At 37.2% G+C, this 27,972-nt stretch overlaps 1 protein-coding gene across 1 annotated transcript; it reads left to right on the forward strand.

Annotated features, from left to right (window-relative positions):
• The first annotated feature begins 1,403 nt into the window (after positions 1–1,403).
• On the forward strand, positions 1,404–27,972 carry mrpl3 (mitochondrial ribosomal protein L3). Its single transcript, XM_088929461.1, has 10 exons — positions 1,404–1,614; positions 2,345–2,523; positions 6,528–6,619; positions 9,220–9,318; positions 11,239–11,338; positions 11,857–11,917; positions 21,303–21,414; positions 23,920–23,997; positions 24,734–24,811; positions 27,467–27,972. Exons 1-10 carry the CDS (start codon positions 1,547–1,549, stop codon positions 27,614–27,616), a joined length of 1,017 nt encoding a protein of 338 aa, XP_088785587.1. The 5' UTR covers positions 1,404–1,546; the 3' UTR covers positions 27,617–27,972.

Below are 27,972 nucleotides of genomic sequence, written 5' to 3' on the forward strand. Positions count from 1 at the left end.
GTATCATTAAGTCAAAGCTGTACAACAGAATATAAAAAACATTTCATATTGAACTCCAAATATTATTAAAATGGAACAATATTGGGATAAATATTCACAGATGAAAAAATCAAGGACCCTGTATTCTAGATTTGGGAATTCATTCCTATCCTGCACTCATATTTCATTTCTTTAGTTATACAAAATGTTGGTGATGATGCTTGTTTCAAACTTAATATTGCAGATTCTAAATATTGATTCTAAATATCGTGGCAGGAAAGAACTATTTTGGTGTAGCTTTTATTACAGTAAATAGTAATTATATTTCCTGAGATATGTTTTTGGCTGATAAAGATATCTGCTGGTATTTATGTCAAAAACAACATTTATCTTTTTTAAGAGATTGAAATTTCTGTAGCTCAATTGCTGGCCTAAGAGAAATGTTTCATTTGAAATTGATTTTTGTTCAAGAGAACTAACCAGATGTATTACTATTATAATGTGGAAACAGATTTGTGGCTTTAGTCCACAGTAATGTCACAAATATGAGTTATCTGTTTTGTTATTTCTGATGAGATTAATAATAGTAACCAAATCACACCTTGTCACATTGCTTTATGTAAGTATTCAATGCTACATAAAGAATATCCCCTATATTTTTTATATACTGTATATAATTGAATATACCTATATCTATATACTGTATAGATAACATAAATCACCAGATTTGTGCTTTGGAATTAAAATTATGTAAACTTTCATTGTGTGCTGCATGTGCTTATTCATCATAAACTGAGAAAGTTGTTAAAGGAATAACACAATTATCTTCATTAAGTACTTCATTAAAGTATTTTGATTGATCTTTAGTCTGTGTGGAATGAGAATTAAATTTACTTCAAATTGTAACCTTTATTCAATGGCATATATAGTGTAGTAAATTAGTAGAATAAGTGAACACACTCAGGATCTTGCATAGCCAGACAATATTACTTCTGAATCTTGCACCCTGTGTAAAATTATAGATTTGTCAGAGCTGGCATTTTGTCTTGCCGAGACACTTATAAAAACAGTCTATCGATACAATCACAACCTGTGAAGTTTTATTGTAGACAATGAAAGTGTTACCCCTCATTCATCAGGATGTGTATAATCCTTCAGGGCGACGTTAGGATAAAAAAATCGAGCCATGCTATATAAAATTATAATTTCTGTATATAAATATTTTAAATTAATCAAATTAAATATAAAATATTTAAAATTAAAACAGATCTGTAATGCTGTTATGTGCAACTACGATTTCCTAAAATTCCAAACAATGGGAAAGGATGGATACTCGCGTTAGGTCGTGAACTGTGTACCCTATATTGCAGGTTAAACTCCGGAACTGCTTTCTCAGCCTAACTCAGCAGCACGAACGTATTTCTGAAGCGTACCCGGAAGACCTAGGGTGACATTCGGTACAAGCGTGAAAGCCTGAGTAGAGTGTTTGTGGATACATGCCAGAGATTAACATCAGATTCGGACGACAAATAAATATACCAGCTGAATTAAAAGTTTAATTGCTATAATGGCAGTGTGGAGCTGCAGGTTTTTGAGGTGCGGATTACAAGACCCACTGTTAAAGGGAGCAGAAAGGTATGTAAATTATGTTCTTATCTGTTTGAGTTCATTCTAAGTTATATGAGTACGATATAAAGTACAAAATGTGTATATAAATAATTCAGCTATGTATATCGTCTTTATTTATATTTATATCGTCTTTATATTAAGATAAGTTTCGAAAGCTTGTATATTTGTGTAACCTCATAGTGATTGCAGGTGCGTGAATTAAGCTGTAGTTAAGCAGTGATGCACATACACTGTACTGTTTTCTTGCAGTTCTTGGAGAGGCGATGCAGTTCTATGACTTTACGATACACGAGAGTTTTTACAACTGAAATACAGTTATGCAGTAATTCGGGATGAATAAGCCATTTGAGTAATAGTTTAAATGAAAAGGAACAAGTAATATGTTTATTCTATGTTGAAAAGAGAAGAAAGAAAAACACAAAGTTTCGGCCTTGGAGCCTTCTTCAGATGTGATTATAATCCATACATGCAAGCGCAGTATATGAACACGATATGCACGCGTGCTGGTGGTCCTCCAGACACTGTGAACAGCAAGTTTAGATTTAGACTGCTTCTCCTTTTCAATATCCACCTTCAGAGAAGGTTAACATTTAATAAATATATACCAGAAGCAGTCTTAACTGAGGGTTGTGTTGAACGTATCTTTCTTTCTAGAACAGCATATCTTAAAATGAAGGTTAATAAATCTACAGATTTAAAAATATATGAGGATTTACATTATTTTTTGTGTTTGCAGCCCTCTGTGCTTACGGTTTGTTGGCACCCTCAAGAGTACCACCTGGTGGGATGAGCACCTTTCCGATGAAAATAACAAGTTCCTGCGAAGAGTGATACCCGAGGAGTACAGCAGCCAGACCGCAAGCAAACTGTGCCCTTTGAAGGATGAGCCCTGGCCCAGACAGGCATGGGAGGCAGGTGGGTGTGCGAACTGTTCTAAAAGAGTAAGCAGGAGTTCGCTAGGGGGATGTTTAAACCCATATGCAGTAGGTTTATTGTCTTTTCTGCCGTTGTGGCTAGCAGCCTTGTGATGGAAGGAGCTCAGCACCAACACAAACTTTTCTACAGGAAACGGTCGTCTTGGGCTGTGTTGCTCCAGTATGGTAACTGTTCTGAGTTTTGTTGTGCTGCTTTGGTTACAGTGAATGAGCAATGTGGCCATTTTCCATGAGAATATTGAACAGTACTTCCCCATTTCTAATGACTGTGTTATAGCTTTATGCATTGGTAAATCACAAACAGAGACAGATCTTTCTTATTTGCATATGAAGTGAACACAAATACGTTTTTATATTTGGCTAGATTTTGAGTTATTAGAACTGTACATGATTATGCGTAAAGTAGTATTAAAGAATTTTCAGCTTTGTCTGCACTTACTATATACAGCAGCTGCTTAAAGATCTGTAGGATACAATGTTTTTTATACCTTTCCTTTAACGTTTTATTCTTTGAAAAGCAAAAGGCTGGAGCAGAAAATATTTTAATGAATGAAGGCAATGGAGAAAGTAAAGGAATTAAATTTAAATTACATATAGATCAGATAAAATCACTTTATTAGCCATGTACAGTTTCTTGCATTAGGAATTCGTCTTTTTGCATACCCCAGCTTGCTCTCCATGAAACATACAGACAGGGAGAGAAGCTTGGGGTCAGAGCGCAGGTTCAGCCATTGTACGGCGCCCCTGGAGCAGTTGGGGTTAAGGGCCTTGCTCAGGAGCCCAACGGAGTAGGATTCCTCTGCTGGCCACAGGATTTTAGCCGGCAACCTTCCAGCCACAGGGGCAGATCCTGAGCCACAGAGCCACCGCTCCGCCCCACAGAAATATTTCTATAAACAGAAATATCATTTGTTTATGTACATCAGATCCCTGAGTTTTAGATCTGCTTCTGTTACAATCTCTAAAATAGAACAAAATATGTTCAAAACATTTATTAATATCTTCTGTACAACCTAACGGTTCTGTATGATAACAAATTTCAAATACCAAGCTGTCGCTTAGTGCTAGATTTGGCGTCTCATGTGGACGAATTATGATTTTCTCCTGTCTTCAGCTTGTTTTCTGAGGCTGCTTATATTTTATGTTGCAACATTCACTAACTGTATTCCAAAACTGAGTCATATCAAAAGTTGTTGGAAAACCTATTCTACTGGGTAAACGGTTACATTTTCTCATTTAACCTGCAATTATGTATAACTGGAGTCAATGCAGCTGGACTGTAAGCAGATGAAAAGTAAGAAGAGTTAAGGAATCTGTTTTCTTGTACACTGGTGCCGGAAATGAATTGCAGATAGCACTGTGTAACAGAACATGAAGCTTTCTCTTTACATTTGTTTTTTTTCGTTTAAGACACTTCATACAGAATCTGAAAGAGGCATGTAAAGTATTTCTTGAAGAATGTTAATTGGACATATTAACACCTATTTGTATTTTATAGTGCCAGCATAAAAATATTTAAAACTAGTTCACTGTCTTCGTCTTCCTGTATTGTACCATAGTGCTGATAGGTCCTTGGTTACTGTAGTGCTGGGGAAAAAATGAGCATATTCTTGCATCTTATAAGTCTTGAGATTGATCGTTGACACACATGCTAGCCTTTAGCTAAGGGTGAGCGCTTATTTTCTTAGTAATTGAATTTGCTGCTTCGGGTTTGTATGGGTGAAACATCTCAGATATGGGTAGGCTGAAATGCTGTGGGATTTTGGTAAATTGTTGTTTGTTCATATGACTCTGTGTTCAGCCTTCTGTTAACGACTAACTTACAGTTCAGTTTTCTGGTAGAAATGGTCTGGAGTTTTAAGACAGTGGGGAAGAAACACATAAGAGTTTCTTACAGTTGTGTTATGCTATTCATCCTCAAACCTTTTATGGGTGAGCGTTTATTCAAGTGCACTTGGGTCTAAAATAAGTGTCATTGATTTAAAAGCATGTATGATATCAGAGTAAGAAATAAGATGTTAGTTGCACAAGACTTTCATAATGTATAAAAAAGTAACAGTCTTGGCAAGAGTTATTGTGCATTGTGAGTTTTGTAAAGATGCACTGTTTTCTTTAGTGAGCAGTAAAAAAATTCAGTCATCTAAAACTTTGTTTTACAAAAATACATTGGTTCTAATGTGTAAAAGCAGAATATTTATTATAGTTTTCAATGACATAAATGTCCTGTAGGAAGAGACAGTTATTTAATTCACTTTGTGTTACTTATCTGTGACGCCATTGACGAATTGTCAAGTATTGCATCTCACTTTTCCTTTGCTCTTATTTTGTGTGGTTAATCTTGAGAAATGCCAAAATTAATAAGCAACTTTCTGATCATGTAGGAGGATCTCGGACGTCATCCTGCCTAAGCAGTTAGGACCCTTGTGTTCTTGTTATTTACACTCTTGTGCGTCAAGTGTTCTAGGAAATGTCACCAGTCTGTTTGTCGGGCTCTGAGCTGCCACTTCACTCTCAAGTCTGAGGTGAATAAGCAGAGATCTGTTAATCCGCGAATACTGCTGGTAAATATCTGATGGAGCATGAAAGTATTTCAAAGTGCATCAAGTTTATTAGACTGCATAAAAGCTTGGATTGTTTTATACAAGTCGTCCTGTTGAGCTCTTTTTGGGTGACTGACTTGACCTCCTATGATAGTGAAGATTAGAAGCATAAATAGCTGACAGTGTTGTTATGGTGATGGCTGCCCTATGTCATTTGCTCATGTATAAACACTTCTTTCTTTGTTATTTTTTATTGTCTCAGCTTTCTTTTAGCTCTGGTGATTTATTTACAGATTTTGGAATGTACTTTCTATTTAATTAGTGGATACTAATGCTGTGCGCAACCATCCTTGAAGGCAAGATGCAGAAATCTTAACAATTCTCCCTGGGCACATGGGACATGAGTGTCTTAAAACATTACATTGTCTTTTAAATGGTTAGGTATGTACAATACAATTAAAGAAACGCCCTGCATGCCTTTTTGAAAACAAAGTTCTCCGTTATAGATCAAAAAGACCAAAATCACCAATGGATGAAGAACAGAAATCAACATTTCAGAAAAAGATGCATTGTTACATGGTGAATGTAGTTGATCCTGGTTCATATGGGCTTGATGTCTTTCAACACTGGAAAGTGTTTTAGCCGGTAACACTAAATGGGTGAAAAGCACCTGCTTCCTTAAGGACTTATGTCCTCACTGAAGTTATTTTTCCCAGTGGTCTAATGGAAAAGTGGCATGAAGTCCAGTCCCAGCTCCTTATTAGAGTACATTGAGATTTTGCTGGCAGTTTTACACACAGTGTGCAAAGTGTTGTTCACAAGGTATCACACAGAATAAACGCATTGCCTATTTTAATATGATCTGAGTTTTACTGTCGTTTGGCTGTACAGCTTATTTTAGGTTAATTATTTACTTACTAATGTGACTTTTTATTAACGTGACATGACTAACGGATATTGTGATTTAAACTAAAAAGACTGTTTTGATTGCAATAAAATCAGGCCCAAAAAAAAGGACCGGAATTGGGTCAGAAGGCCAGGAACTGGTATTTGTAAAACCGTTGTCAGAGGAAGCTAGGTTTTCTCTTACAGAAAAAAAACATTAGACTGAATTATGTAAAATTGGTACCAATATGTTCATTTGAACAACCTGTTTTTTATTTGATCAGGCAGTGAAGAAGACATGGAGAGCTTTATGGCACGGTACATTAGGAATCTTGGACACATATAAACATCAGTTGCTGGACATATTAGACAGCTGTATACAGGTCAGTTTATGGCCAAATGTACATGTAACCTGTAGTCTTAGAAAAGCGACAGCACCATGCCCAGAGAAACATCCTTCTAACCAAATGAAGACTTCAGTGAAAAGATCAGGAAGGGCGTCATTGATCGAAGGGAAAAATTGTCGTGACCTCAGTGTCTTAACATTTATGTTCCACAGGGAGCCGGCGTGTGGGCCTGATTGCATTGAAGCTGGGCATGATGCCGATCTGGACTAAAATGGGTGAAAGACACGTTGTCACGATGCTGCAGGTGAGGTTGGAGGCGTAGTTTTCTGTCGGGTGTCATTCCGAAGAAATCGGTTGATGTTTGCCAATTACTTGGTCTTTCTGCTGAACACTAAACGGATTCCAAGAGTCACGAAAACTGGGTGTAGTTTACTCCGATTATGCTTTTCATATATTAAAATGATCGACTGAAGCGGTCATTGCTTGTGAACACGTGAAGTTGCCACCAGCCGCTTTGTTAAAAGGCAACATGAGAAAAGCTCTGTCTCCTAAGCTGAGAGCTGTAATTGCAGCAGGGAAGAGATGTCATCCTCAGCAACAATGAGTAAATTGTGGGATGAGAAAATACAGAGGATTCCTTGTCCTCACCTCTGTCTTCCAACTGCGTGAAGATTAGATCAGGAATTGGTCATGACCTGAAGCCCCGTACCACTGCAGTCCCTGCAGTAGCGAAAATATTATTCACCCTATGTGATCTTGTCATCAGGTCTTTTCAGAGCACTGTGACATTAGTTAGTAGCATCTCCCATCTACATTTTCTTGAGCATGACCAGTTTTGCACACAGCTTCATTGAACAGAATGTACTCTCTCCCTGTGTTTGGAGCCCCTGAGGCTGAAGTGTAGAAAAAACTTAGATATCCAGCCAGTCTGGATTTCGAGTTATATTCTGACAAGGATCCTGTGCTAGGAAACTGATACAGGTAACATTTCCTCCGCATTTTAGATGTGGTTAAAATCCAAACAGCTGAATTCTAAACGCGCTGCAGCTTTTTACAAACGTTATTGAGTATTGTGGGGAGACAGACTGCGAAATTGCTGAAGGGGAAACTTCTGTTGCCATGACATGGGCTGTACACATCAAGAAGTTGCCACGTGTTTTTTAGAAAGCTGTTATAGTGCTTTGCTAAAGTCTCACAGCAGATATTTAGATCACTATCTCCTCATGTCATTAATGTATTTTCTTAATGGCGCAGAAGGCCACAGTGCTTAATTTGCGTATTGTAAAAGCGTGACTGCAAATTGTGTTCTGTTTACACAGCAACTGGCCTTTGTTAATATATATGGCCCTTGGTGTCCTACTAAAAAAATGTGAGCCAGCTTCATAAACTGAATAAGGTGATACATTTTCTAAGCTGAAACAAAAGATTTTGCGTCTAAATTCATGCTCAGAAAGCTGCTGTAGCTTTGCCACTAACTGAACAGGGCTTGGGTTCAGGAACGTTTCCCAAGTAAAGTGATGTGAAATACGAGGGGCATTCCTTATTCTAGTCACGGGCTTACCTATGCAGGTGATGAGTGCATGTTCAGTGTCCAGTAGAGAACTACAGTATACCGTAATTGCCAGCGTGAGAGAATCACTTAAAACTCTTGAGTTTTTAGCACCTTCCTTTTTACAGGAGGTTAACAATTGTAAAGGTAGTATTTCAAGCTTAGTTGTTTAAATTAAGACATTTTTTAAAATAATATACTTATTGTTTGTAATGTTTCTCGTGATCCAAGTAATGAGTTTCTTTTAATCATTTCACCTATGAAGTTCAAATTCAGCAAGGTGAAAAACTGTCCTTGGCTTTAAAGTAATGTAATCTGTCTGCATTTTATCTCTTGTGAAAATGCTGTCAGCTCTCTAATGAGATCTTCATTCTTTAAATGACGAATCAGTAAGGTTTATGAATAGAGTAACTTGCATAATTGCATAACTGGACGTAACCATGCAGCTGGGCCAAAAAGCTTTGGATTCCTGTTCCAATTGAAAGTGTTTTTCGGGTTCTGTCTTCAAGCCCAGACTGTAATGCTAAATATTTGAGTGTTCTGCTGCAAATTATTTTTGCACCGTATTATTAAAAATAATATAATCTGTGACATTCGTTATTTTCTGTTCTGAGACAAGTGCACGTTCTTTATAATAAAATATTAAGTCTGTCAAACTGTGAAGAAGTTCTTGATCGATTGGGATGAGGCAGCTTGTGTTACTGTTTGTTAATGTAGATTTTTTTTGAAAGTATGTGGAATGTTATTCAAAACAGGTTCTGCTGTTCAAGGAAATATATTCATTTGGCGTAACTACCCGGAGTGTAAACTTTTTGTGTAACATGTTGAGTGTAAATGTTATCAAGGTCTGTCAGTTCAATACTATTAGAATTCAATTTGAAAACTCACTTAAGTCATTCTCAACAATCATGAATGAATTTAAGACTATAAACTACAGCGTGTGTTGGCGAGAGGGAAGTAGTCATTGTTTTACAGATGTTTAAGGATTTGCAGTATAGGGCAGGTGTTTTATAGGATTTCATTATTGATTTTTGTTTTATTTTTAGATCTATTCCAGCCAAGCAAGTTTAACTCGCAGTTTAAAATCGCCACAAATTTTACATGTAGTACTGCGGCAGGTTTAAAGACGAAGAATGTGTTTGTGTTTATTAGAAACTGAATGTATTTTCTCATGATGCATGAAACTGCGCTTTTGAAAAGGCATCCTCTTGGGTGCATGTAACGCCAGTTTCTATGTAAAGTCTTATGTATGCCGTCTCGAATGTGGAGCAGTAAGGTTATTGCACGTGGCGTGTTACAGCTCATTTTATTTTGTGCTTTCATTAACAGACTTATCTTTCTCTGTATCCCTCTAGGTCCCGGATTGCCATGTTATTAAATATATGCCTAAAGAACAACATGACGGGAAATCAGCTGCTCTGCTTGTTGGAGCGAAGAACGTTTCGCCTTTCTATGTAAGATTTAGAATATATCTCCGAATTCCAGAAAATTAAACTTTCAGAAAAGGCAGAACAGAAGAAACGTGTTTCACATAGCAATGTATATTTTTGTTCATTAAGGATCCATAGCCTAAGTAATTTTCTTTGCTCATGGGAAGAAAAGATGTTCTGTACAATAAAGGGCTGTTTGTGGAATAAACTACACCTCTCAGGGGTGTTGAAACTTGCTGAATACTCCTGTGATTTCTCATCAGAGCTGGACAGCTGAAAAGGTGTTAATGCACACTGCAGGCTAAAGCAATGTCTTGAGTAATGGTGAAGCAAAAGGGAAAAGGTAGATTGAATTTAATTGGTCTGAAACTATTTATTGCAAAGGAAAATGACTATTGGTAGGTATTATATGTTACTTAAAAGAAAGGCTGCCTAGGTCTCTCAGCAAGAGAGCTGGTGATCAAGTGCTTTCAGATGTGACTTTATTATTCGCAGAAAAGATGCAAAACATACAAACTATTCAGACTTCTCCCCTGGCCCTGATATTAATTGCTTTGAATGCCCAAAGTATCTTATTTTCAGGACTTGTATAGCTAGTGCTTGATTTTGCCATGCAATTATCCCCCTGGGAGAATTTACATTTGGCCCCATGAAAAAGAGGCAGGTTCAATTTCTGTTTCACCTGTGGAGAGAGGAGTATATATTGTGGCTTGCTAGTTAGTGTTACTTTACAGTTGCAAATGTGAGCTAAAAGCCAACTTAAAAAAACATTGCTTTTCAGAGTGAAAACCCTGTTGAAAAACAGCCTGATAACTACAGGAAAGTTGCAAGAAAAGATGTAAACATTTTATTTTGGTTTGACTTACCAGTATTACAGATCTTTATTGCAGACATACAGTAGACTTAAGAATTATCTGTTGCTTACAGTCCTACCAATGACATCACTGGGCACCAGAATCCCATCCAGGCAGACGCCAGTGTTTTTTTGCTTTTGTAAGGCTGTAGAAACGGGTCTAAGCTTCAGTGTTTTTATCCTGTAGGTTATAATCTAGCAGACCTAGAAAACAAGATTCCATTAACATGAAGCATGAAAAAAGCAGTGGAAATTAAAAAAATCTTTTTTTTTTAATTCTTATACTAAGGGATGGATTTACGTGAAGAAAAAAGTTCATTTTTTTATTTGTCATTGAAATGTGGGACTTAAATGACTGCAGCATACTGCCTCGCACAATCCCATTTAAAGGGCTTTGGTTCTCTATTCTGCATTTTATGGCTGTCTTTAACGTGGTTAGTTTCCTTCGGAATCTGTGCTCTGAGTGTTTTGTGCTCTGTAAAAGGTTTCGGATTGTATTATTTCCAGCTGTGAGGGAAGAGCTATTCTAAAGTTGTGAGGGAGTCTTGGTGAACATGGTGCTGACGGCTTGCGTTCACGTCGGACCTTCTCTGCTGTCAAGATGGCTTTAGTGTGTGGCTGCCTCGGAGCTGTCATTCTCGATTTCAGCACGTGTGCTTCCCTTTTATTCATTTCTTACAGCCCCTACTTCTTGCATTTTACCTTAATTAGAGATGGAATAAATTAAGATTGCAGTATGAGGCAGGTGACGTTAGTGTTTAAAGCCTAGAAAGCATTGTTTCCCAAGGTTAGTTCAAATGAAAATATAACAATTTGGCGATGCTAGGGTTTCAGGCATTTTTATAAGGACTGAATGGGACCATTCTCTACTGACAGATCGCTCTACAAACACGTGTAGGTCACAAAAAGGCCTGGGCTTACCTTTCTGAAAATGTGCTTGTGTTCTTCAGTAGCTATATTGCTGCTACCCATTTTTTGTGCTGAAAAAAATCAGTGGATTGTCAATCTGGTTATATTATGAAATATTAACTACAGTATTTTATCTTAGGGATAATATGATCAACATAATATGGTTCTTTTCTGTCTTCTAGAAATCAGAAGCGGCCATGGAGATGTATCGCAATGCCGGGGTGCCCCCAAAACAGAAAATTACAACATTCAAAGTGTCAGATAATGCCATCATCAAGCCAGGTAGTGTGTTGCTCAAACTTTGTCTCACCTGTTGCTTGCTTTTTTTTCTGTTTTGGTGTCTTTGACTGTTATTGACGGGCAATTGTACTTTTAATACCCGAGTTAATCACAAGACATCACATTTCCTTCTCAGAAGGACAGATTCTGAAATAAGCAGGCAAAGAACACAGACATGTGGTGGCTGATGTGATGGGAGATGGAAAAGAACATTTCTTGAGAATTTTTGCAGTTCATTTCTTTGTTTTATTGTGATCATGAGTTGCAATTTGATTTTTTTTTCTGAAAGACATTATACATGTTATAACTTTTTTACAAGATGGTTAAATTGTTTTCTGTAGCATGTGCGTGACTGATGATGAAGTAAGACTGCCTTTGATTCTTATTTTGTGTCCTAAATGGCTTCTTAAGTAAAGATTTTGATGTAAAAGAACACATTTTGGATTCTTTATGAGATGGTGAAAATATTGTCGAACCAATTGAGAAATATGTTTTGAACACCACCTGTCTTTTTGTTCCAGGAACACCTCTGTACGCAGCTCACTTCCGCCCAGGACAGTATGTTGATGTGACGGCAAAAACGTAAGTCAGACTCATGTGGATTTCCAGTCCACCTGCTGGTTCACTGTAGGTATGGAAATCCCAGACGGGTACATGCTGAAAGCAGTGAACCCCAACTGAGATGCAGCAGCCCCTCATATGATTTTATCCTGGTTCTGTTTTTTTATTTTTTAACATTTACTTAGTCTCAATAGCATCTGAAGCAAAATGTTTTTGTACATAAATCATGTCACAACGCCGATTATATTTTTCCGTTTGACATTTGCACAGCGTGTATAAAATCATGCGATGAGGCTGCTACATGGTTCGTGGGCTGTTTTTTTTTGTCCGTTTGTCCTCTATCATGGCGCCTCCGTTAGTCATTTTTACAGTGATGCATTTTTAGTGGGTGAATTTCTCTTCAGTCCGGCATTATTTTACCTGATACATTTCCAACATTGTGCGGAATAAGTGGCATTTCTAGTAAGACAGTAAGACGGACCGTGCCAGTTTTCAATGCATAATACCACAGAGTGCAGATGGGTGTTCCAAGATGCGTATTTTGTCCAAGAAAAGAGATGTGAAGCATCGCTTGTTTTACTGCATGGAAGCCATGCATTGTAGAGACTTTGCTGATATATACAGCCAAGGTAGTATTACGTATTTATTTTTTCTCTCTCCGTGTTTCATGTAGTACGGGTAACCATTGTATTACTGCATTTTCAAAGTGTAAAAGGAAGCAAATCCCATTGGCCTTTCTAGTAAATTATGAAGGGCATGTCTGTTAGCTCCATGTTTAATGTGATGGGTTTTACAAATGTCTTAGCACCATTTATATAATAGTATGGAACAGTACACCACATGTCTTTATTGCTACTAATTGAAGGTGTTTAGTTGATGAAGGACTAGTTTATGGGTAGGGGGAAGTAAGAGTCTTCTTAAATTGCTTAAAGAGTGACCGACTTCCTGGTTGAAATGGTTTTAGTCATGCCGAATTGCTTCCTTGACACAAATAACTCTTGAGAGACTTTAATCTCCTGCGTTCATTTAATTAAAATGGATGACCATAATTTAGAATTACAGCAGGAAATGTGCTATTGTATAATTATAATACAAACAGTGTTCTGAACTTTAGGCACAGCTGAAAAAAAAGATAATCGAAATGCCAAAAGGGAGAAAGAAAGGAATGGTGTATTAGAGGCAAAAAAAATAATTGCAAGGCATTTTTTTCTGTACTACAACAGTAAGTGAACAGAAGGGGAATTAGTAATAGGTGGATAGTGTTAAAAGATTAGAATAAATTAAAATGATAAAGATGCTTAATTGATATTTCACAGATTTTTTACAATAGAGGATGCCAATAACGTGCCCCGTGTTGTAGAACGCGTTCTTTCAATCTTGAGTCATTTCAATGTTTTATAAGGGCGATACAAAAACAAGGGGCTTGCTGGGATAGGCTCCGGCTCCCCCGCGACCCTGTGTTGGATAAATCGGTTGGAAAATGAATGGATGGACAAAAATAAGGGAAGTCATGGGAGTTGTCAGGCGCATGGCATGAAATTTAACACTGATAAGTGCAAAGCACTGGTAGTAGGAAAATACCACTGTACAGACTGGCTGATTCAGAGCTGCAGGAAGCTACACGTGAAAGTGATTCTTCTCTGTTTTCATCACGACCGTTGGGAGAGGCAGTAAAAAACAATACGCTAAGACGTCGCTTAGAGTGGTGCGTTTGTTGTTGGCCACCTTGCCGTCAAAAGTAGGTTATAGCTGTGGTGCAAGGAAGAGCAACGAGAACGCTACGTTTTCTCAGAGGGTTACGTTAAAGGAGGCAGGTTAAGGGAAATAAATCTCTTCAGTCTAGATCAAAGTATTGTGAGAGGAGATTCAATGCAAGTAATATAAGATGCCCATATAATAGGTATCGATAGAGTTAACCTAGAGGGCTGTTTCACACTCAGTTTCACACTCCTAGTCATGGCATTCCTTGGGCTCTGGTCTTGACTGAAAAAAGAGGCTCCGAATCATGGGAGACCATGCTTTCTGATCTGTTATGAGGCTGGATATCGGTTCTGGTTAATTGCTGTCTTAATGTGTAGACTGTCTGTCATTTTTGCTTTTGTCTCCTTTTACTGCAAAGCGCCTTTACGGAGTGCGTTATATACAGTCAACATGAGTAGCACTCCGCAATGGAGTTGGAAGGGGTCACAGAGAGAATGCATAGTTTGTTGGATAATGTCTCTGCCGTGAGTCTGGTAATTAGGAAAAATTGTATCGAATGCTTTAGTATTTCATGGCAGCACTGGAAGCCCCTGTTTGAAACATCTCATTGGAGTTAAAACGGAGAACTGTATTCTTGTATCTCTGGCTAATGTGTGAATGATGCCAAGGTGAAATGGGTGTGGACTGAATTGCTTAGCATATGGGCATCGGATGTTAATGGGCTAAAGCCTTAATGTTGTACGGTCATAAAAGATTTTATTTATGTCCAGACGTGTTCTGCACTCCAGAAAGAAGCCAGAGCTTTTGACTTTCAGTTTAGTTTGAAAGAAAAATATTTTACAGCAAAATAATAAGTGACTTTTATAGTATTTTTTTTCTATATCAGTCTCTTGACACCCATTACAGCAGCCTTCAAACTGGGTTCAGATACTTGATTGAAACATACAAAAGGTTATTAAAATGTTTTAATTATAACACCATCCATAAAAGTGGAACAAAATGTTTTTGTTTTATTAATTAATTGTATATCGTTGTTCACAAACTAGCACGCTATTTTCCTGAGAGCTACCTTATGAAGTCCTTTCAAAAAAGTAGAGCTACAGAAAGTCACTCAATAGAATTCAAAATCAGTATTAAATGTTTTTTGTATTTAAATACAGTCTTGCCATACCTTGAACCATAAAATGTGGAATATCCTTAGTTTAGGTTGAATACTTCAAACCAATGTAATGTTACTTGTGTGATACAGCACAGCGCTAAGATGGGACGCAGCTAATTGTAGATTTTTTTTTCTATACCAGAAAATGAAGAGAGGTTTTTTTCACTGCTTCTCATTTAGAATGTTTTCTTAAGGAAGCTCATCATTTAAATTCCTGGCACATGGGTTCTGCCAATTATGCAGTATCGAATTATCAGTCTGTGCACTGCCTCATTGAATACAGCATGAATTACCTCCTTATCAACTTGTATGCATATTCATCACATTGGCAGGGATCTGATTGTTGCACTTAAGTTTACAGTTTTTCCACACCCATTTAATAGTTTCAATAGATGTATTCTTTCCAGAGCTTAAGAAATATCTTTCTTTTTATATTTTTATATATATCATCTTGGTATCTTGATATCATCATAGGGCACCTGCGTGGGTGTCTTTCTTTCCAAAGTAAATAATTTTTTGCTCCCACAGTTTTATTTCAACATGTTCCACAGTAAATGTTACCATCGCACTGTCAAAAACATACAGCTCATTAGTGTTCATTAAGCTATCATGACAGCTCTAGAATCCTCTGCTTGAAAAATCTCATTAGAAGGAAAACTCAAGCATTATATTTGTGTATTTCAGCCTAAAGTGTAAGTGATGACAGAGCTTTGAATCTGGGGGGACTCTGGATTAGAAGATAGTTGAAAGTTATTTTTCCATTTTTGTTTGTTTTGTTCACAAACATTTTGTAAAGGTTCCCATTGAACACTTACACCCTTCAGTCCTCAGTTGAATGTCTTGAAGGCTATAATGATGAGATAACAAGTGGATGAATCCTTGTTTTCCCCAGAAACCTAATGTGCAAAGTGAAACTCCACAAAAATAATGCGTAAAGGTAATGTGCTTTCAGTCATTTTAATGAGAGTGCATGCCTGAAAACATAAATGTTTATGAATTCCTCATTTCAAAACCATAATCCTAAAAACCTTAAAATGTCAGTGTATTCAGAGAAGACAAGATAGTATGCAGTAATTGGTACATGCTTCTGTGCACTGGAGAGACAATATGAATGAAATTATACAATCTTAATACAGTCATCCAGTGGGGGAAGAATGATGATTTCATTGATTCTGATTCCAGAACCTGATTTTTGTGTTCCGCAGTAGAGAACACAGTGAGTTACTCAGCAGTTTGGGGAACAATTTAATTACCATCTTATTGACATCAGGTGCATATATTCCTACACGCCCATGTATGATATTGGTTACGGCCGAGTGCGGGGATTAGAGCTGAAATATATCCTCTGCATGTCATTTTCAGGCCTTCCGTTACATTCAAATAAGAAATACTCTGATTGCTCAGCTCAGTCATCTGATATCAAGCTCATTGTAGGGTGAAATGAAGAACAGAACATGTTCTAAGAGCGCTCAGAAAGTTTTTTATTTCGTATAATCTTTTGCTTGATTTCTTCTTGTGTGTTCTGGTTCAAATGTAGTTTTTACATTTTAATTGAGATGTACTTATGATGGTGACATGAATATGTTCTGTTTAATAAGGAAAACCAAAGAAACCTGAAAAGTTCAGGTATAACTTTTAAGGGACTAGTTTTCAACCATGTTTCCTGCAGATTTATAACTCTGAGTCTAATATTATACTGTGTTTTGATAAAATATATTTACAAAATAATTTGATATATAGGAACATTTCTGGATAAGTTTCTGAGTACAATAAGTGGGGAAAGAAAACTAATGTTTTCACATGCAGTGTCTGAATGATCGGGGTAATAATATTATACTATTTTTATCCATATTTATTCATGATATGAAAGTGTGAAAGTTAAAATTAGCATGATGGGAATGGACAGGACACACAATCTTTGTTATCATCAGTAAGTAAGGTCATTTACTCCGTTCATGCCCCCAACCCAAGTGAGGAAGCTTGTTTTCCAGAAGATCCATTCTCATAGTTTGTGTTCATAGATTGTGTTGTGATGCAACCATGCAAGAGAGATGAATTTAAGATACTGGATAGATTTTCTGTAGAAAAAGCGTTCACAACCCTGGTGTTGTGTACATTTGTAAGAGAAATAAATTAAAGGGATTTCATTTTTCAATGTGGAAAGTGCTGTTAACAGTAGAACAAAACATCCAAGATCCAAGCTATAAAAGAAATATATTGACTTTGCTCTTTGTGTGAGCTCAGGGTAATTAATCCTGGTGTTATCAAATGGTTAGAGTCTTCAAACATCATTAGAGTCTTAGCAGTAGTTTTAACAATCTAAATCTCCTTCCTCTCAAAGGTTTTAATGTCTGTGCCTGTTAATGTAAGAAACAGATCCCCATTAGACCATGTACAGTATAGATACATGTAGGAAGATACATTTTGTCAGCAATATGATGCTGTTAAATTAAATGTATGTCTTACAGGGTTCAATTTTCCAGTAGAAAGTCTTTTAAAACATCTTCTATAAACTTTTCTCATTTTGTATAGGGATGTCCTTTTCAATAAAGGTTGTCTGCACCAGAATATTGTTTTTCCTACGAGTTAATTTCTGAAATAAAATGCAACATCATTAATATTAATATATCCCAAATTAAAACTGCACAGGGTTTAAAAAATTTAGACTTCCAAACATTTTCTCTTGTCCTTGACCTGCTGTTCTAGAAGATATCCATTGAGATTTGGATAATTACTGTAATCTAACCCGTTTTTTTTTTCTGAGCTTAGCTACAATTATCTTATGGCCCTAAAGGGTTCTAAATAGATAGAAACTAATACCTTTATCAAAGCCAGTTAATTTTGTAGGATTCCTTTGACTGTAACCTAGTATGTTACCTCTGTGAAAGAGTTGGCTTTTGACATTTCTTTATTTTTGCATTTTCATCTCCAGAGATCTGTTTTTATGCACGTACTGTAGTTTTGGATTGTGGATTTTGCATTTCCCGTCAGGAGTTGTTCATCCAATACACCATGGGATTATACGCCTAATACACAGAATGCCATGATTAGGGTTGTGCATTTTCCAGTTTTTTTTAACATTGCAATGCAGCTCTGAACCTCAGTTGTATTCTAGTAAACTGATCAATTTGATCTCCAGTCTGAGTCAGTTTCTGATCCTGCCCTTGAGCAGGATTGTATCTTGGTCGTGCTTTTTCAGAACCAAGGAACTATGTCTCATTGATGTGATCGTCTTTGGAGAAAAAAAAACAAATCTTTGAATTATCCAGCACCACATTTAAATGTAATAAAGAGGCAGATGTATTGTCATTGTCCCTCAACAAGAAATTAAAAATTAGAGATGGGTTTAAAGTTGTAGTGGGACCGATGATTGGAGTGTAGACTTTGTAGAAAATGTGTAGAAATGTGCACATGGTACGAGAAGACCAGTTGAAGTGTTCACATCTGCCTATATACCTGAAATTCATCAGTGCTTTTTTGTCTGGAAAAACATCATTCCTCTGGCTTGTGCTATAAAGTTTATTTAACAAATGCAGGTATCAATATTTCCAAAGATACAGAATACAATAAAGCAGATACATCAGAGACAGGCAACTGACTAGAAACACCTTAATGTTTCTGATCATATTCCTAACTAATACATACCATATTAAAATCTAATAATTAGTAACAGTAACAGGCAGATGAATGCTCTCTGTAGGTATGTTAGGCAACTATTTTCCACCTTAACAAGGTAAGCTAAAACATATCTCACTGTTGTTACCAGTTCAGATGATGTTTCTGTATATGAACATATTTCAACATTGCAATTCTTCACATTAGCCAATTCATGTTGATCTTTACATTTAATAGCTAGTTATTATGATGTTTCATTTAAACATATGTAATATGGCTTTGTGACGCTTTTCCACTTGCTCATAATTCACAAAAGCTAAGCATGGATCAAATATCCCTATTGGATTTTTCTTATTTCCTGAACTAATCTGTTGAGGGGTCGGGGTGGGTAATGGTAAAACCTATTGAAACCATTACCCGAATAATAAAATCTCCATGTCTTTTGACAAATTATATATTTAAACTTTTAGAGGTTCAGCCACTAAAAAAAGAGTTTTTATTGTAAAGTGATTGGAGTGGCCATGGATTAGTAAACTAACACTTTGAAATAATGCATGTGACATGCTCTTCAAAAGAAATCTTCACAGAAGTTAATTTACCATTTTGAGGTACGATAGATATTCTCAAGAATGTAAAAGGTAAATGTCTGTGCTTATCGATAGCATTATTTGTTTGTCTGCTAATTGTAAGCATTGTGGTAATGGAAAGACTGATTGTAATGATTGAAGTAAAGCAAAGGAATGATTATTTAATGGTTTCTCATTATGATGCTTGATGTGAGGTTCATGTGATGTCTTGATGACTGGCAAAATTAATTAGCAGTTGGGAAAAAACATGTTTTGTAATCTGGTCAGGTTTGCACTAATGACATCTTTCCGTTACAGACACAATAGAGGCAAGATCTGATCATAAGAGTTAAAAATGTGATTATACTACGGGGTTTTAACTTCATGGTGAGAACCTGATGCTAGCTGGTAAAGGACCATGCTGAGCTTGCACAGCGTCAGGTTAAATGAATGTTCTCATTTTTCACAATGTCATTAGTTCTAAAAAATACAGAGTTTTTACAAATTCCCTTTTTCATCTTTAGCATTACAGAATACAGCAGCTAGTACTTTGATGTTTTATGATTTTATTCAAAAGATCATGGTGCCAACCTTCTGCTTTTTTAAGAGCTAATTTCTACTGCCTTTGTAGCTGATTGCCATGACAAAACTGTTTTTTGTTTAACAATTGGGATATTACTTTGGCCTCATCTTTTTTGAGTGAAATGACACCAAGTTTCGAATTTTTAATCCCCGTGCAGATATTAGACTACTTTATTGAATTTTAATTATGTGGATCATATACTAATCTGCTCTGAGACATGTTGGTAGACGAGAGGCATTTCAGACTGTGAAATCAAAGGCGTAGAGCTCCTTCGTTCATAAAAGAAAATGTTTCAGAAGTAAAAGCTAGAGTCCTCCTGTGATCCCTAACAAATTAAAAAGAACATTTTCTATATATAAAAATTATTCTACCTTAAAGTAGACGAAGGAATGTGATGTGGGTGACAACAAAAATGTTGTTGGGGGCATTGAATGTACAATTGAAATAAGAATCAATTCTATACACACATCTAACGTGAAATATAGAGCTAAACGTTTTGTTCTTATTTGTTTTGGACTGAATTAAAATGAATAAAAAGTAGTTCACAAAAATGTAATGTTAAAACAAATATAGCCAACCCATACATTAAAAGCAAAGTTTAAGCATTTAAGATGTTGCAGTAATCAGCTCACATTGAAGAATTGGGTGATTAAGAAGTATTTTAGTGATTGGTTTCTTTACTTTTCTGTTTTTACAACTCGATCGTTACGCTATATTAATACATGCATAACCAGATCCACTGGTTTCTTTTATCAATAACTGTCACTCAGCTACATTTTTTTATTATGTAGTAGTTCAGGTGGGGAGCTGCGTCAGCATGCGTAGGCTGCAAAGGAACAAGTAACAGGTTTATTCCATTACTGTGTTTATATAAAGAATGCACAGAATATGATATAAATACAGAATGGAAGACAGAATTATGGCACCTATACGTAAAAGTAACAGTCTTTAGCTCAGCTGGTACGAAAAAACCATCATGCAGGGCAGATAAACTGTTATCTGCTGCACTGGTTTGTGTTTCGGGATTGTTTGGTATTAACATTACGTTGAAGAGCTTCATTTCAATCCTGTGAAAAGTGACTAAAGAATATGGGCTTGACCTAGGAAGCAGGAAGACGTGTTAATGCAGTTCTCTCATGTCTGGTATTATTTTGTATGAAATAAATATACTTCTTTTAGTTCCTTTCCTTATTTATTTTGGTAAAGTAGAATGCCACCAGTGCATTTCTTCCCAAGTCTAACTCGTGTTACAGGCAGTCTTAACATCTCCTGCATGATACTTTGAATGTCCGCTTTTCCACAGTATCTGGGAGAATGTCATATAAAAAAAACAGTCATTTCACATTAATGTTTAAGCAATAAATAAAAAATATACATATTGGTGAATTTTAATTTAGCTAAAGTAGAGAAATATCACGACAGGCAGGTTGAAGGTTCGAGTCTCTGCTGCAGAAAGTGCTGCTGTACCCCAGTGGCTCCAGTCCGCCCAGCTGTGTAATTGGGGTCCAGCACTTCTGGGGGATGACTCCTGTGATGGACAGGGGTCCCATCCAGGGGGGAGTCACATGCTCTCTAGTCCACAGAAACCCAGATGAGCTCTGTAGCTTGGATATGGACAGAAACACCATAACTCAATTAGAAAATGATGTAGTGGGACACTTTGTCTTATACGTGCACTAAAGTAACACAAGTATACATCACTAAATGTCGTTGTGATCAAGTACACCGTGTGTTGTCTTGCGCTGCTCTGAGCTCGCTCGATGTGCTTTTGTTTTCTCTCAGAATTGGCAAGGGCTTCCAAGGCGTGATGAAGAGGTGGGGCTTTAAGGGCCAGCCAGCGTCCCACGGCCAAACCAAAACTCACAGGAGGCCAGGAGCATCGGGCCCAGGAGGAGTAAGTGTCGTGCGTGTGTACAGACATGCAGTAGCTAAGCAGTCGTGTGTCCTCATAACACCTCCTCTTCCACAATGTGCTCTGGAGCACAGCGTGAAATTGAACTGTCTGGAGACCCATCGATCCTGCTGGACCTGGGAAAGTAGAACTCTCTGTTATTGAACAACATTGTGATGAAAACAAACAAACTAGATGCATCTAGGATAGTCTGGATTTATAAATAGTTTGAGTTTTCATTGATTACTTTAGACCTACATGTTCACAGTGTTTTAGATTTATAAACTAGATTTAACTATTTAAGCAGTAAATAGTTTTTAAATCTAAATATACTCATTTTGCTTTTTTAAGAAGATTGGGTTAAACCTAGCCTTAATTGTAAAATCTGCACCCCAAACAAATTCTTCACCCTGCTGGCTCCTCTAGAGTCTCCAGCCGATACCACAGAGCTCTTTGATGCTGAAGACTCCTTAACAGAAACTCGTTCAAGTCAGTCAGGGCCGGTCTCTTTTACTCATTCAATACATGTTGTAACTTTACTCCGAAGAGTCAATGAGCTTTAAAAGGTGTATTGGCATGAAGCCTGATGGCTACAAAGGTGCACTGAAACAGAATGCAATAGAAATAAGTTCTTAGGGTACTATGTAGAATCGTCAGCAACATTATTGTGTATTGTGAGCAATTAACAACATTAATTTAGGCCCATCCCAGTTGAATCAGCATTTGTTTCTGCTCATCTCAAGTTTTCCTTGTTCTCTCTCTGATGTTTTGCAATGCTGTGCGCTCTACATGGTTAGATGTGATTGTGATTACCCTGCTGTACAGATAATACTGTAACGGCTGTTTTTCTTCTCTTAAAGAATCTAGCTAACGAACAGTAGGTAGGTTTGTATTCTGTATAGTTGTAATTTCTCCGTTTCTAATTGATGTGCTGCTTATGTTAGATTAGGAGACTCTGACAAACACAACCCCAATAGTTTCAAGTCATTTTACAGGTTTGTGTATAATTGGAGTATCAATTATAACGTTTGCTCCTAGTTCTGTTTCTCAGTGGCGCCGAGATAGTTTGATGCTACAGGAGAGTTGTGGTGGATTTGAGTGTGTGCGGAGGGCATCAGGAAGTTCTGCCTGTCCCGATAATTCCACGGCCTGCCCTCCAGTTGCAGGTCTTCCTGAAACGAGGATGAGCAGAAAATTCCCTTCAAGATTAGTAGCTGCCCACTCAGGTCCCTTGGCAGCCACTGATGCTCCTCCTGTCTTTCCTCATTGCTGGCCTGTGCCTGGCTTTCCAGCACACAGTCGTTGGCGAGAGAGCTTAATGATGATAGTCTGCCACCCACATGTGTCTGCAGCTGCCTCTTCCTGTCTGCTCCTCTTCCCAGCAGCGATGTCCGATCGCGAGTTTAAAGCTGGGGAAGTGCAGTGCGTTTCCTTTTCGTTTTTGAACTCTGGGAAACGAGGCAGTGGTTCCTGTGAATCTCTCTGTGCTCGAATCTGCAGGGCTCCTCGTCTTGACAGCTTGACAGTGATATGAACAGCATATTGCTTGTACTGGCTGGGGCTTCAGAAAGTAGTGACTTACTGTACTTGTGGAAATTAATTCAAGCATACGTAGATATTCACTACAAACCAGCAGCTTAACCTTGCAGTAGATAGGGTAGGAATTGAATATGTTTTTCTATTATTTGCAAACTGTTCAAGATCCGCTAATAGAAAATTAAATTGATCAAGTATGGTGTACCTGACCATACCAATAAGGTTATTTTTCTTTTAAAAATCAAGTTTTATAATTTCATAGAAACCCCAATTAGCGTTTATCACTGTATAGTGTGTACATTGTCCTGTAGCAGGTGAATATTAGCACTAAAAAGATTGTAAAATGATGATGGGATTTATTTTAAAATATTTAAACCTTTTCCTCACATTCTATATTCCTACTCTAGCTTAGTGAACTTACTAACTTAGTGATTGCTATTCATACATGTACAAACATTTTGTATGTTGTATGTTTTAAGAGAGAAATCGTTTTCACTTAATACAGTTTTCAGGGTGAAGATCTGTACTATCAAGATATTAGAGCAGTTTTCCAACTCAGGATTTTTCCATTGAGGCCCAGTAGGTTCAATTTTCCTTTTAAATGCTAAAAATGTTTTAAATAATAAAGGCAGCCGGGCGGGTTGCTGAATGAATTCAGCTGTCTGGATGACAGGAGATACAAGCCTTACAGTAAGTGTAGGCTCTGTTAAGTGTTCTACTGAGACTGGGAGCAGATCTGTGATTTCTCCAACCTACTACATATGTCATCCCAAATAGCAGATTCAGAAGCAAATTGCCATCTTTTTAAAAATATTTTGAAATATTTCTTATTTTTTTTACTTGCAGGAGTCTTCAGAATTTATCACATATTACACCATCTCAGTCGTTCATTTTTCTGTCTGTGCTGAAGTAAAAATACTGCACTGTTCAGGCAATTCGCCTGGATTCAATTGAAATTCTTTAATTTTCTAGGATCCTGCCAGAGTCTTCCCAGGGAAGAAGATGCCTGGGAAAATGGGAAATGTGTATCAGACAGCACACGGCTTGAAAGTAAGTCATGGTTGGTTTTTATCTGCTTTTGAATATGTGATGCACATTTTCCACTAATCCTAAAGGTTAGGCAGTGCACAGTAAAATTGATCTTTTTTTGTGCTGACTGTATATATAACCTTTAAAGCACTTTTCAGAGTATTCCTGCAATAAAACTGCAGTGACACCCAGAGCGCACAGTGGAGATTTCTCATTAAAGTGTCAACGTTTCTTAAGGATTTGATTGTTTTGGTGATCTTGCCGTGTCAAACACTGACGCGTCCTGAAAGTGGTGTGAATGCACAGGACAGAGCGCTTGAGTTTTAAGTGCTGCGATAATCACTACAGAAAGGTGGCAAGTTTTCTCCCCTCCTGCCCTTCCGTGGGACATAATGGAAAACACGAGGAAAGGCATTTGTTCATTTTAGGGGATTTAAAATAAAATGAGGTTATGATGTCACCACAGTGGAGCCTTTCTGAGTGAATGACCCATAATGTGCTGCTTTCTTGTTACTAGTCCTGCAGAGAATTGCACCACTCAATGTATAGTACAGTCTGTGCATGCCTAGTCTGTGTGAAAGCGTACATATGTTTTGCATATGATGTCAACTCAAGAAGATAAATTGATTATTTAATAAGAGGGCAATCATCACATAAGTGGTTCACTGTGAATGTTCAGTGTTGATGGATTTTTGCAACGTCTGCGCAGTTTATAATTTCTGTAAATGTATGCTATTTTTCAAATCTTTATTTCTAGATTTGGAGAGTGAACACAAAATATAACATTATCTACGTACATGGCTCTGTTCCCGGACACAGAAGCTGCTTAGTAAAGGTAAGCACAGTCATCTGTTATTTTTTTTTATTTATAACATAAAGATGTACAACACTGGCTGCATATGTCAACTTCGAAATATAAACAAATGGTTAATTTGGCTGCCATTGCTTGATAACAGCAGTCACCTTGCAGTTAGCTGTCATACACTTTCTAGTCATCAGCAATGCAATGGAAGAAAGGATGTATTAATATTCATTTAAAGGGTATTGATCACAATCGCCAGTACTCTCCTTTAAACTCAGACTAAATTTGCATTTAAAATGGTCTAAACAATTTTTGCAGAATGAATGTTGGGTCTAAAATTAAATTTGAGCCCGGGTAGCATTCTTGCTTTGTTATTTCCCCCATTTTTATTTCTTTCTTAGATTTATGAAGCAATATTTCAACTTGATAATGCCTGTACAATAATCTGACAGTTCTAGTTTGCAGAGTATTGTATTTGCTTTAATTCCACCATTTAAATCACTTTCCATAAGCATCACTTACCTTTCATGTAGGTCTTCAAACACTCCAAGCTGACATCTCTTCTTCCCCTTTTCATCATCACAGTAGTTAGTTCTGCTAGTTACTGCTTTGGCAAAATAGTAAAGTTTTTTTAAAACTTTTCTAGGATAAGTGCTGGTTTATAATTGGTCATAAATTCTCTTGCTGGTGTCAAGAGGGCATCAGGTCGTTATTTCAGTTTTCTTACTCACCTGGTTTTCTCAACATCAGTTGTCTGTTCATTATCTGGCAGGTTTTTTGTGGAAGTAAAGAGGGAAAATAATGTTTAAATAAGATGTTTGTGAGTGCACTGCCTTGCAGAAGTTCTCAGACCCTTGCACATTTAGTTGCTTTTAAGATTGCAGTCCTGGCACTTTTAATATAATTTTGTTATATATCCAATCTGCTTCACACAGTCAAAGGAAAATAATTCAACTGTTAATAATACTGAAAAAAATATAGAAATGTAATTATGCCATAATTATTCAAACTCTTTCTTTATAGCAAACCTTACTTAATCTAGGTGCTCAAAATTACCTTAGCAAGTCACATAATCAATTGAGTGTTCTCTATCTGTATGCAATACTGTAGATATGTACTATACTGTGTGCTTGTTATGATGTCAAACTTGCTGTGTTGCTTGAGGGATGTTTCTTCCCCAAAAAGACTGGAAGGCTTGTTAGTATTGACAAAAAATTCACGGAGGTAAGTACAGGCAAATACTAGAGCAAATACTAGCCAGATAAAGACTTAAAACCTGGGTGAAAATTCACTATTCAGCTGGACAGCAATCCACATCACAATTCCAGAGCTACACTGGAGCTTAAATACATGAAAGTGAATGTCATTGATTGGCCCAGTCAATCAAATAAAGAGGGAAATTATGTTTAAATATGTGTTTGCGAGAGCAGTGCCTTGTAGACATTTTCGGACCCTTGCACTTTAAAGATTGCAATCATGGCACTTTTAATAATATAAATATTTACATTTAGGAGATAGTATGATGTGAGAGCCACATATGTAGAAAATAATTACATACAGCAACACAGAAATGAAAATTTGGTGTCTGAACTTTCATATTTAAGCGCTGAGAGAAAGCAGATTAATTTAGAGTTCTAAGATTTGGAACTCTGATCAGTCTTTTACAGTCGAGGGAAATTCCCAAGGTAGAGCTTGAGCACTAGTGTGACAAATCAGCATAATGAGCTTAAAATCCCAGCACTGAACTGCTCGGGAACGCCAGTGTTGGCTTGCATAGTATTAAAGAGATATAGACAGGCTAGTTATGGAAATTGCAATCTGTCTTCAGTGTTCCTGGTGTGCCAGCTGACAGTGTAGAACTGTAACATAAAATTGCACTGGAGAAGTGATCAAGATTCTGGACTCCTAACTGGATGAATTTGGGTTCCAAGCCTTGGTTAGGCAGTGCACAACAGGTACTTCTCCAAATTGCTCCAATTGAAATACCAGTTCTACATAAAGGGGCATAATATAAGTCACTTTGCGGAAAAAATAATCATCTCTCCAGAAAACTTAGTTTTAAGTCTGATTTTCTCTGTTTCCTGTATCTGTAAATTATTTCTGGACAGTGTCTCAGTTGTTGCAGATTGTGCTTAGAATGAATCAGATTTACCCCTTCCCCAGTGACAAGAGAAAATGATGAGTCAAAGTGGGGATTAATTGTACAAATCCTTTCATGATGAGCTTTGCTGAAATTCTTGTTGAAAGCTTCCCAAATATAAACGATTTAAAGATGGCACAAGGTGATTCCTTAATCATCTCATTTGAAGCGTATCAATTTCAAGCACAGTTGAAGTTCAGTGCCAACTAATAAACACCAAAGACCTTCCACGTCTGTTGCCAAAGTCGATATTTCAAATATGTGACACAATGCAAACTCGAAACATGCAGCACACGATTCCCCATGTTTCTCTCCAGAAAGACTCTGTCTCTTTCCAAAACCGTTCCTTTTTTTGACACCTGCAGGTTAGTGGTGGCACAAGCAGAAGCCCCAGTTTCTGAGTAAAACACGGACACTTTTTACCGTGAAACATGTCAGAAAATGCTCAAAGACAAGTTTGTCTAACATCCGTGTAAAATTAGATTTTTCTTGGTGTGTTGCAGAGAACCTTTTTTTAACCTTTTTTGCTACATCGCTTTTCTTTTCAGATTCGAGATACAGTTCTGCCTACGCGTTTGAAGACTGTTCAGGCACCTCCATTCCCAACTTTTTTCCCTGATGGGGATGAAGAGCTGCCAGAAGATCTGTACGATGCCGCAATGTTTCACTTCGGTGAACCTTCTGTCACTTGTGCTTGAACACACTCCTGTGTTCTCCACGTGTCGGGGAGTGTGAACCCTGTCAAGGCTGCAGCTGTCAGCTTGTTGCCCATCAGTTTTGGTCGCTGCCAGTTCAGCTTCACATTTCAAAAACGAGACGGCAGAGAATGTGGAAGAGAGAACTTCAGATAATGAAGGGGAGCAGAGTGACCCCACCACCGCATAACAGACACGACCGTCCCCACTTCTTTGTTTGCAGTAATGAAAAAAAGATCGCAGTACACATTGTTTTAAAAAGTTTTAGAATTATTTTGCCTTTTACACCGATATATTTTCTATCTTTAACTGTTGAAAAGACTTACCCTTTAAAATAAAGCATAGAAAACAAACAAAAA

Source organism: Atractosteus spatula, chromosome 12 (assembly GCF_055471065.1).
Source record: "Atractosteus spatula isolate fAtrSpa1 chromosome 12, fAtrSpa1.hap1, whole genome shotgun sequence".
NCBI classification, from domain to species: domain Eukaryota; kingdom Metazoa; phylum Chordata; class Actinopteri; order Semionotiformes; family Lepisosteidae; genus Atractosteus; species Atractosteus spatula.